The sequence below is a fragment of the Alosa alosa genome, chromosome 3 (assembly GCF_017589495.1).
Source record: "Alosa alosa isolate M-15738 ecotype Scorff River chromosome 3, AALO_Geno_1.1, whole genome shotgun sequence".
NCBI lineage: Eukaryota > Metazoa > Chordata > Actinopteri > Clupeiformes > Clupeidae > Alosa > Alosa alosa.
In genome coordinates, this window is record NC_063191.1 from 23,373,897 (window position 1) to 23,385,043 (window position 11,147).

Genomic DNA, 11,147 nt, shown 5'->3' on the forward strand with positions numbered 1-11,147 from the left:
ACTGTAGGTTACCTGATAGCCCAGTTTGAGAGGCGCAAGACGCATCATTTCACTGCTGTCATTTCAATCACTGCTGTCATTTTATTTTATTGATTTGATCTCAGTCATAGAAGCTAAATTCGAAGGCAGGCCAAAGGTAAAATCCAACAAATCGCATTCAACCCGCAAGCCAATAGTTGAATAGCCCTCTCCTAGAGCTTTTGAGATATTGTCACTGCTCCAACATTGAAAGGCACTGTTACAATGCCTGGATCAAGCCAGGTTCAGCATAGCGTATGCCACTGTCTGCTCACGTTGCTGACCGGACCAGGGCAAGCACACTTTCGCAGTTCCCGCCGGAAATGCAGTCTAGTTCCTTCTAAAGTTATACAGTAGCACACCAGCCTCAATGCATTTCAATTCTCCATGAATGTCGTTCACAGAACAGGAGATGCACTCACACCATTTTAGGACTCTCACCCCCTGCACATCATAAAAAACCTTTTCAAATACCTTCACTACCAGACCCATGTACTGGGTTAATCTACAGACTTTATATAGACTGAGGCACTCCAAACAAAGCCACCTTCAATGCCTGAATATATTTTAGCCTACTCTGAAACCTCCATTCAAACAGTGTATGGAATGAGAATACATGCGTTTAAGAGAATGCATACTGTATGCATTCAACAAAAATATCATGATCCACATTAGCATTACTTTCCTATAGCTTAGTATTTACCACACAACCCACATAAATGAGATATAAACACAATACATTAACATCATTGAGACCAGCTATCATCAATAACTCTTTTATAGGCTAAGTTCAATGACCTGATAAGACACTCAGTTCACAAAAGACGTTGCTATGGCATCATTCCTCCAACAACAACAAAAAAAAACACTTTGCAAAGTGATGAACTCCGTCATTGCTAGAGCTTTTTTACAAACAAAGCAGAGAAAGATCCATGCAAATACTTACCATCACATCTAAGAAGACACCTTCAGTGTTGAGCAATTCTTTAAGTGTGACGAGGTCAATCAGAGTTTCCAGACATGGCTCTTGCTGTCACACAGGCATGACTGTGCCTCTTGTGAGTCACACATCTCCGCATTCACCAGCCATCTTAGACACACTTGTGGTGCATCAGTTTTAGACAGTTTTCATACAGCACAATCAATGGGATTTGGAGTTGGTAAAACCACATGTCTATTGGTACATAGTTCTGCAGTCCAAGTAATACAAAAGTAGAGGAAGTTCAAAGCTTATTTCAAATCCTTGGTTTATTCTATTATTAAAATGGTTAATAATCAAATAAAGATACACTGACACAATACTGGAAGACAGCACAACTTTAAATGAAAAGTAAAAAAATTGTCATACATACACATTTCAGTTATAAGAAATGTACCACTGCCATTGCTAAAAAAGTAAAATCACACAGACTATTATACTGTATAAATATAACCCCAGATGCCCCAAGGAAAGCAAGATGCAGGCAGACATATTTAGCAGCCTCCACTGGGAATAGAGTGCACACCAAAAAATATTGTCTGACCCGTATCTATTTTTTTCTTTCTTCACTTCTATCTTAACTCAGTCTAACAATAGGAGGGAAGCTCCTTATTGTAACTCTTTTCTGCTGTTTGTTTTTTTTAAATTGTGGAAGCAGTGTATTTCAGCTAAACTCTGCGCGACTTCACCACGGTAGGAGTCCACCCCCTGCATTCAGTGTACATTACAAATTATTAGCTTGCACAAATGCCTGGATTTTGGATGTTTCTAGGTTTGTCAGACCTTATTGACATTTTAGGGATCCCATGAGTGTCCCAGAGTCATTTCTTTTACAAGGCATACATTTTTGTAATTGCTATGAAAATACAATGCCAGACAGTATTCCAAAAATGACAAAAAGAAATACCAGACATTGGTCTGTACAAACTGAATACTCTAAAAAGGTCTAATTTTTTTTTTTACAAACTCCTGGAATTGATCCCCTTTCCAATTCCAGAGAATTGTTGATTAGTCATGTTAAATGGTCACATGAAGAGCATAGCTGCCTTTTAGGGTTGCAGGCTGAGTTCAATGAGGCGGCCAGCAAACACACCGAGAGTGCCGATAATACAGACTGCCATGAAGACACAGAGCAAAATGTGGTCCAGCACCATGGCAACAAACTTCCACTCCTCACAGGCCTGGTGAGGGAACAAGGGCCAGCAATTAACCAGACATCAAAGAAAACACACAACTCAACATGCAAAACATGCACAGCCACTGGCTGCCACTGTAGCAAAAAATCCAACTATTCCCACTGTAAATGTACAATTATTGTGAGGAAAAAGGAACACGGATCTCTTATGTCTGTGTCTTACATTGCTGGACTCCTCATCCGACTTCATGGTCTCAGAAATGTACTTGACTCCTTCGATGGCACTGCGTACATCTGGATTTCTGAGCACGGGGGATTCATACGTGACAGGTGCAGGATGTGGCTTGCCAGAGATGTCTGAAATGTCAAGTTGAGGAGAATAGATGGTTTTGGCTTGCTTCTCTAGGGATGGTCGCTTCATCGTAGAGAAGAACATAAGGTTGGGAATGGTATCGATGAAAATCTGGTGAAAGAGCATGTAAAATGATTGGTATACTTTATGCAGTGAGGATGCCTGATGTGCTATACAAAGTTCAAAGAGTTTCTATGACACAAACAATAGTTCTATGATGAAGCAGTCCATACTAGACATTGGACTTGTTTTACTTCCTAAACCAGAGTGAAGCACTAACATACTGTAGATGGCAGCACTGGGTATCATCCATTCCACCAGTACAGGGTTTCAAAGACATTTGGCAAGAAAATCAATGCTTTTAATCAGAGGTAAAATACATTTTTGGTAATAAAGAATTGTCTATAGCTATATGTGTCCAGTTTATGTCCAGCTAAATAATTACCAGCAAGATCTGTGGACATTACATGCCCTCAATATTTACATAATGACCTTATAGTACATAAGCCCTGTATCTGGGGTGCTAAAGTGACCATGACATGAGTACAAGTGTTCTCACCTTGCGAACCCATTCAGGCATAGTATGTGTACTGGGCGAGCGGTGGTGGGTGTTGATGACGATGACGGTGATGATGATGGAGGCTATGACGAAGACCATGGTGAACAGCATGTACTTCCCAATCAGGGGCACAGCGCTGGAGGTGGAGGGTATGAGCTCCACGATGACCAGCAGGAACACGGTCAGAGACAGCAGGACGGAGATGCTCAGGGTCATTTTCTCACCTGAGAGACAGCACGTCCCACAGAGTGTAGGAGAGACAGATGGATGCATAAGGAAAATATAATCTTCTGTGTTTTATAGAGAAAAATATATCTGGGAATATCTAGAAACTTGCAACACTTAAGGTATTATTATATTTATGGTATTATTATATTGAACAAACATTCCAAATCTGTTCATAGTTTACTGTAGAACCATGTACTAGTTACTACAGAGGATAAGGTATGAGCTACACCAGGCGCGTAATGAAGCGTTCCGTTCGCGTAGCGTCTGCTGCAACAATTAGCTGCCACTATAATCAATGGAAGTAGCTACACCAGACGTGATTGCGGCGCGTACGTTCGAAAAAAATATACCAGTCTTTTAAAATGGATTTTACGCATTACGAATGGAATGCTTCAGTTACGCGCCTGGTGTAGCTCATATCTAAGACTATAAAACTGTTTTACTGGAATATCTTTGAGGGGTTGTGTCCAACATGGCATAGTGGTCTATAGATAGAATGTTACTGGAGACAAACAACTGCCGCAAGGTCATAGTTGTGAACAGGCAGGGGGCATGTTTCTATGCCCTCACAAGGGACAAGAGACAGCTGCACAGTGCAGAATCAAATCCCGCTCCCTGAAACTCCACTAATCTCTGGAGCCGTATCAGGTGGCACAATTGGTTGAAAAGTTATAGTTAACCAGCTACATAACATGAAAGACAGAATTGAATCCCATATTTTACACACAGCCAGCTTTCCTTTCATTTTTATTGTGTGCTAATAAAGATCCTCTCACTGACTAGAGCCAATTTGTCCAAAGTAAACACTACACTTGCTGGTGAAATAGTGATGGCTGAGATAGCTGCAGGAGTTTAAACCATCTGATAAATCAATACCTTAACCAAGCACATTGGCCTGATCAGTGGGTGCTGCTTATTCTCATTTACTTGTGAGAGACTTATTAGCCCATCCACCGCCTGATTCTTCAAGCCCTTGGTGATTAAGTGCTTTAGAGGGTGATGGTGTGACAGTGCTGTGAGTGATAATTGCATTTGTTCCACAGCGCCTCGCCACCCATCACAGCCACAGAGGAGAGAAATAAATAAATCTGCCCCTGCCACTCACGGTGATAAATCAACCCTGACTCAGACGGAGAAGCGTAGCGGTGTGACGTGGAGGACCGGTGACATATAGCCCTTCCTCTCCCCAATGTAATGCCTCCACATCTCCTTGAGAACTGGTCCATACGACAGGAGGGGGGAAGGTCTCTCTAAATCGGAGGCCATAGCTGTGTCATGGAGCGTGGATGGGGGTGGGTGCCCGTCCAAGCTTAACCCAGTCCAGAACCCCACCATGCTATACAGAGGGCAGCTGGGACCCGATCTATAAAGCCTCTTACTCGACTGAGAATGAGGAAATCAGTGTCGGTCACTACTATAGCATACTCCCCGTATGTTCTTTTGCTGGTGGAATACCAGGGGGTGCCCAACAGAGGGGTTTATGCGGCAGCCCGCAGAGAGGAGATCTGGGTTGTGTTTTTAATTCCCCTAGTCTCTCACACGGATATTGCATAGAGGGAGATCCAGTTGCCAACGGTCATAAACAACCCAGTTGTAGACCAGCAAACACCGAGACGACGTGCAATCCCACACAGATCAGTGTCACAGCTTTACCTCCACAGGGTAGCAGGGGGACGTATCAGAAATTGGCGAGCACTGATGTATTATGCATTAAAGGCAGCCAAGGCGGGGAACTCAGGCTTTGAGGTGGGGCCAAAAACAATCGCTGCCACATCAGTCACCGAGTTGACATGGCTTACATCAGACCATCAAGCCAAAGAGCTTGCACTGCATCCAAAAATGAGTGCAAAATGAAAATATCCTCATTCCACGTGCTCACTGAATATCATGGACAAATGTTCTCAAATGTCAATTAGGCTCTCACAATGTGCCATTCCCTTTCTGTGTATACAGACTATATAGCAACACAACAGGCTTCAGGTTTGAGGTGTCAAATCTAGTATCAAACTATTGTCTCTCTGAGGCATCAACAACATCACATCAACCACCAGATTCTAAAGCCCTGATAGTGCACAGGGTAATGCTCCTGTGAGGCTGCGGGGGAGTAGACAGCAGGTCATACCAGAGTCCGTGGGCAGGTAGAACACCAGGCCTGTGAGGAAGGAGAAGAGCATGCAGGGGATGATGACGTTGACGATGAAGTATAGGGGCAGGCGCAGCATGAGGAAGTGGTAGGTGATGTCCAGGTAGGGGGTATCGGGGCAGCAGGCGTAGTAGACCCAGTGCTTCCAGCTGCGGTAGTCCTTCATCACCCACTCCCCGCTCTCCATGAAGTTGCTCAGGTCAGGGCGGTCACTGTCCTGGTGGTGAAAGAGTCAACATCAAACTCACACTCTTGAAGACCACTGAGTTTGTTTCTAAGATAGAACACTGCGTTACTGAATCCATCCTATATGAGTCAAATTGAGGATTTATGGCTGTGTGGAAATGTTTACAAACTTGTGTCAAAAGGGGATTAGAATGGATGCTCCGCATGAGTGAGTGAGTGGATGTGAATGCTTGTGTGGTAGTTACTGGATTGATGACAACCAGCAGGCCATCATAGGTCCAGGTGCCAAGTTTCATGGTGCAGTTCTGCAAGTCAAAAGGGAAGTGGAGCACGATGATCTCACAGTAGCTCTTGAAGATGGCGGGCGGGTTCCAAGTGATCATCCCGTTGTATTCCAGCAGCACTTTGGTCTCGTGCACGATGGCAAAGTCACCGTCGGCACTGCAGGGCACCAAAAACGCAGGGGCAGAAGAGGGAGTGGGCGAGAGACAACGTTAACACACAGAGACAACGCTGCCTGGAGCTGGTGAGCAGTTCCACCATAACACCACCCGCGTGTGCCAGTGCCAACCAACCAGAGCCGGCCACCAGTGCCCGTGTGGCAGGAGGCTGGTTGTCAGGGAGAAACAGCATCGTATCAGACGGAGCATATGTGTGTGTGTGTGAACCTGCAATGCCGAGGCCCGATTTAGCTCGATGAAATCTGAGCCCCCCCTACCGCCATTTTCCTTCCTCCACCCCCACCCTGCACTGTGTGGAAAAAAAAGGGTCATGTGATGAGAAACTATCAACAGCTCTATCAGAGGTTGTCTGCGGACATCACAGGAAACCAGATCTGACCTGCAGAGTGAAAGAGAGAAAAAAAATCCCTCATTCTTACTTATTGTAGAGAACAAGGTCAGGACGCCAAAGATCTGTGGATGGGACTCTTATCTTTTGGATTCCTCCATAATCATTAGGATTCCACTGTAAATTCACATCTTTCCATTTCTGTGAGGGGTTGAGAATAGAATTATACAGAAGTTGCATAATAAGATTCAACAGAAGATTGTGAATGCTTTAAATTCATGTCACGAGTCAAAATTATCATTTTAATCAGGGAAGGTTGTTTGTAGATTCGTACCAGCTGTCTGGTTTGAGAGACAAAGCTTAAGAAGAAAATGAGAAAACACACCTGCTTCAGCCTGACGTTGCTTGTGACAATCTGATTGACTTCGTCCTGCCAGAGAGACAAATAAACTAGGTGAGTGTGGGGAGTGAGTGCATCCATATGAATGTTGGCACGGGAGAGGCGAAGGGCTGCATTTCCATACCACACTAATGAGCTGGATAAGCTGGAGCCCAACGGTAACCACAACAGGGTCCTTGAAGTGATTGACAGGACGGACTACTTTGTTGTAGCCTTTGAATAAGGTTTTCACCAGACGCGATTCATCATCAGAGCACAAGCCAGAACCTAGAGGAAACACATTTCAGCATTTCAGATCATTATGGCTAGCTGTGGCAGTGATTATGCCATATAAACAAAGCCTATGAATCCAACTGCTCATCTGTTAAGCCCACATGGCTGTCTATATTTGTTTCTATGTCTGGCCATAGGGACTGTTCTATTGTTCAGTCTGGTGGCATATAATAGGTTATAAAAACAGCTAGGTGAAATGTCAATATTGAATTCTAGCTGTCTAGCCACTCACTTGACTCAGTTATTCTGTCTGTAACAATTATTAGCAACAAAATGAACAAAATAAAGAAATTAATGAACCCAAGCCCCTCACAATTTAAAGTAAGATTTTTTTCCTTAACCCTGCAGATCATAATAGAAGTGATGAGTCTGATTTTGATCTCAGGTTCCCACTTGAGGATGTGTAATAAGGCCATCTCAGATTGAGTTGCAGGAAAGCATTTGTTACTTCCTCCCCAAGTCTAAGACGTCCGGTAGTATCACATTTCATCAGAGTTTGACCTTCAGATAAAATGTGATGAGTATTGCCAGTCAAAACAACAACCAGTCTTAGTCTAGCAGTCTCCTGGTTAGAATGAGCAGGCATGACAGCTAAAAGTGCAAATCACAAACTTGTCAACAACAGCGAGTTGAACATTACACCTGCATCTGTCAATCACTGCTTTGAAAAACACAGCTGTTATCCCCTTTTCTTGGAAGCAATTATATTTGATCTATGTCTAAATAATAATCAAATAAATGTATTATTTGTTATTAAAAAAGAAAAGTTTTATAATGTGTCACGGATATGTGCTGTGAGCTTGTTAGTTTGTCACTTGAATGTTATACAAAAAAATACATGGATTGTTTTTTGTTATTCAAGTTTGGTGTTATGTCATTTGCTTTTGTAAGTTGGTATCATGCTTAAAACCCAGTGTTCAAAACGGCACACAGAACCTACCTGCCAACACAAGGAGGAGAGGACACACACAATAAAACCAGCTCATGATGCCGTTTGGTTCCTCTCTGGCATATTACTCCGAAAACTGATCAGTTTTTCGTCCTCTCAGAATAAGAGAGGAGAAGAGGCGTCCATTTAGAAGTTTAGCAAGCAACGTCTCGGTCAGTGAGCTCTGCGACCAATGCCCACCACTACTCCCCAAATGACAACTGTGACTGGGACCGGATCTGGGTGAAAGTCCTCAGTCATCTCACACATACCATCAGTCAGATGTGCGAGGCAGCACGTCAGCTCATATGTCATCCATGTGACGTCCTGGACCTCAGCAGCTCTGGACAGGATATTTATGATCCATCTAATTTAACTTATCAATATCCAGAACGGCAAACAGCAAACTCTTGTGTTTTAATTCAGCTGAAGTCTAATTTGGTTTTCAAAGGAGCCAGTCTGCTTTAAATTCTGTTCATGCAAATAATACACAATGTAAGCCCAAGAGAGATGAGCCCAACATGTCAGGTGAACAAAAACAACATGGCTCATTCAGAGTGCGATCTGATAGCACCTGAGGGTGTTTCTCAAGGGTCCTTTGTACCACCAATTAGGCTACTTTAGCATCAGGGGTGATGCATCAAACTTCAGAGTGATGAGATGTTTTCAGTGCTGTAAAATAATCGCTTATGTGTTCATTTATTTATTATGTGTTTATTTATGCTGACGTAAAATAGGAAGTGCGGACACTCACACATAGTTAAACCACGTCCCTTGTTTTTTGTGCAGATGACTGGTCACAGCGCCCCTGGCCCCCTCCTGGACTGCACACCTGCCCTTCCCCGTGGAGGCGGTGATGGGAGGAGGCCACTCGCTTCCCCCGTCACCATCAGACGCTCACTCAACCAGACGCCCACTCACCCTCCACCTCATTCATCTTCTTTAGAGGCAAATGGCAACTTTGGGTGATTGCTGAATTAAGATGGGTGCCTGTGCCTTTTCTCCTGGCCCCTGCCTGGTCAGAGCACCTGAGTCTACTGCCCCATCCCCCCTCTCATAGGCCCCCTGCCAAAATGAAACTCATTTGACCTTGGGGGGGGGGTTTAAGGGAGGTGACAGAGAGAAGCCTTTGAAAATGTTCAGTCAGCCTCACTATGGTCATTCTGGCAGCTGGGCTGCGCCATCATTTTCTGCCAGACAAGGCCTTTCAGAAAACCAACAGAAAAAGGAGAGACAGAAGGACTGAGAGAGAGATGGCCAAGGGAGAGAGAAAAGAATAAAGACAAAGGCCAGAGACCTTTAATTCTAAGCTTTAGCATTTTGTTTTTGATAAGCAACTATATATTTTTTACAAACAGATCTTGTGTAGTTGGTGTGGAATACCCACAGGCTGAGATGCCACACTATGTACAGCCCTGCTCTGAGTGTGTCTGTGGCAGCTGGGCTTATGTAGATTACCATTTCCATGGCAGAGATTACAGTGTTAGAGGGGATATTTTTTACATAACATGTTTCTTTTAAAGATAGAACTGTCAGTGAGAGGTTACATGTTTAACATTCTTCCACTTACTGCATGTGGCTGCAAGAGCCCCATGGGCAAGTTCACCCTGAAGGTGTTCGCACACTAAATATAAACGTGATAATTATAGCCTAGCGAAACAAAAATGTGTTTGAGAGTAGGCCTACCTGGCTGTTATGCGTCTCAACCAACTAAGCTATGTTCTCTTCAGCGATGACGTGCCTCAAAAAAAAGCAGAGCATTTGGGTGAAGTGGGTGAAACACTGGAAATCACAGAAAAAGTCGTCCCACATTTTCCTGTGAATAATCAGAGGCCGTTTTAATATTTCAGTATGCATTAGCATTTAGCTATGTGGGTCAGCATTCTGAGCACAGAAATGTCGCTGCATCTCAGTTCAATCAACAAAGAAAGGTCAGTCTTATGGATCAGAGGGACCATAACATTCCAAATCATAAAACAATCCCATAATTAATGTGGGGAAAATGATGTGACATTTATAAGTGAGAGGCATGTAGCCACATTAAGCCACATTATCAGTAGAATAGATAACTCCAATACAATTCTGTGGGAACAATGCAAACTAGTGTGCACAATTTAACTGTTGGGTTTAAACAATGAAAAGATGATGAAATCATAGAAAAATAAATAATTTTGTATGTTACACAGTTGTAGGCTAAGCATGTGACCGGAGCATCTAATTGAATACTTGCCTCAGTTCTTTGCAAATTAACATCCAATTAAGTTTTTCATGCTAACAATTACCACTAAATGTATGTTATTGTCAATATAGCCTACATGCTGAACTTGAATTCTCAAGTCGTTTATGAAGTTCATTCAGGAAGCCACAACAAACGGATATCAACAATAAATGTCTTAACGTATTAAAAAGTGTGCACAAACCATACGTGCACATTACATCCTACATGGGTCGAATACAGAAAGAGAACAGGAGGTGGTAAACTAAGAAAGGTCAGGTCTTGTCAGGCTTTATGGCTTTTAATAATCCTACATCAAAGCTACGGTTTCCACAATTACGGCGCAGAACAATGGTGCATGATTTAATGAGATTTCATGGCAAATTAGCAAATGCCAGCTGCAGTCTCTACTGCCAAGAGGAAGGTGCTCTCTTTCTGCAGCCTAGGAACACAATCAGCTCTCCTTGGGTTATCTGATGATTACAGTGACTAAATGCAAACAAAATTTTGATATAATATATTTAAAATCCATTAATTCTCTTTCACTTGCACATGTAGGCAGGTAATATTTTGCACATACATCTGTGAATGTGGGAGATAAGGCCTGACTGCACGTCAGTGTGTGGGTGTGGAAAAACATTGCCTGTGGTATAATTAAACACTAAATGCAGTAAATCCCAAGTGACACTGTATGCATATGTATCCAGCAATTAAAAATCCCCTCGCTGCGGAGAGAGGACGGTGCCTGAGGTCCTGTCAGGTCCATCCTCATCTCCCACCGAATGAGCATGACGGACATGGAGATTGAGGGGTCTGCTGGCGGGAGTCACATGACTTCGTTTACAGAGATGGCTGGATGTCAGTCTAAATATGTACACAAACAACGCAGCCGGGCCCAAACGTCAAGGTCATTCTCTGTGTATTACTGCTGCAGGTTCATTA

General features: G+C 43.2%; 1 protein-coding gene across 1 annotated transcript; it reads right to left on the reverse strand.

Moving 5' to 3' along the window:
• Positions 1–1,248: 1,248 nt before the first annotated feature.
• Positions 1,249–8,231, reverse strand: LOC125291869 (acetylcholine receptor subunit alpha). Its single transcript, XM_048238806.1, has 9 exons — positions 8,003–8,231; positions 6,914–7,056; positions 6,775–6,819; positions 6,481–6,590; positions 5,846–6,041; positions 5,394–5,631; positions 3,044–3,267; positions 2,356–2,595; positions 1,249–2,178 (listed from the first exon to the last, which is right to left on the reverse strand). The coding sequence occupies exons 1-9, from the start codon at positions 8,046–8,048 to the stop codon at positions 2,047–2,049; spliced, it is 1,374 nt and encodes a 457-aa protein (XP_048094763.1). The 5' UTR covers positions 8,049–8,231; the 3' UTR covers positions 1,249–2,046.
• Positions 8,232–11,147: the final 2,916 nt, after the last annotated feature.

Excerpts from the sequence above, each read along its gene's own strand:
- LOC125291869 (XM_048238806.1), bottom strand. The coding sequence starts at position 8,048 with ATGAGCTGGTTTTATTGTGTGTGTCCTCTCCTCCTTGTGTTGGCAG. Across the intron at positions 5,632-5,845 it reads TGCTGGTTGTCATCAATCCA|GACAGTGACCGCCCTGACCT; the intron begins GTAACTACCACA and ends TTTCACCACCAG. Across the intron at positions 3,268-5,393 it reads CTACCTGCCCACGGACTCTG|GTGAGAAAATGACCCTGAGC; the intron begins GTATGACCTGCT and ends GCTGTCTCTCAG.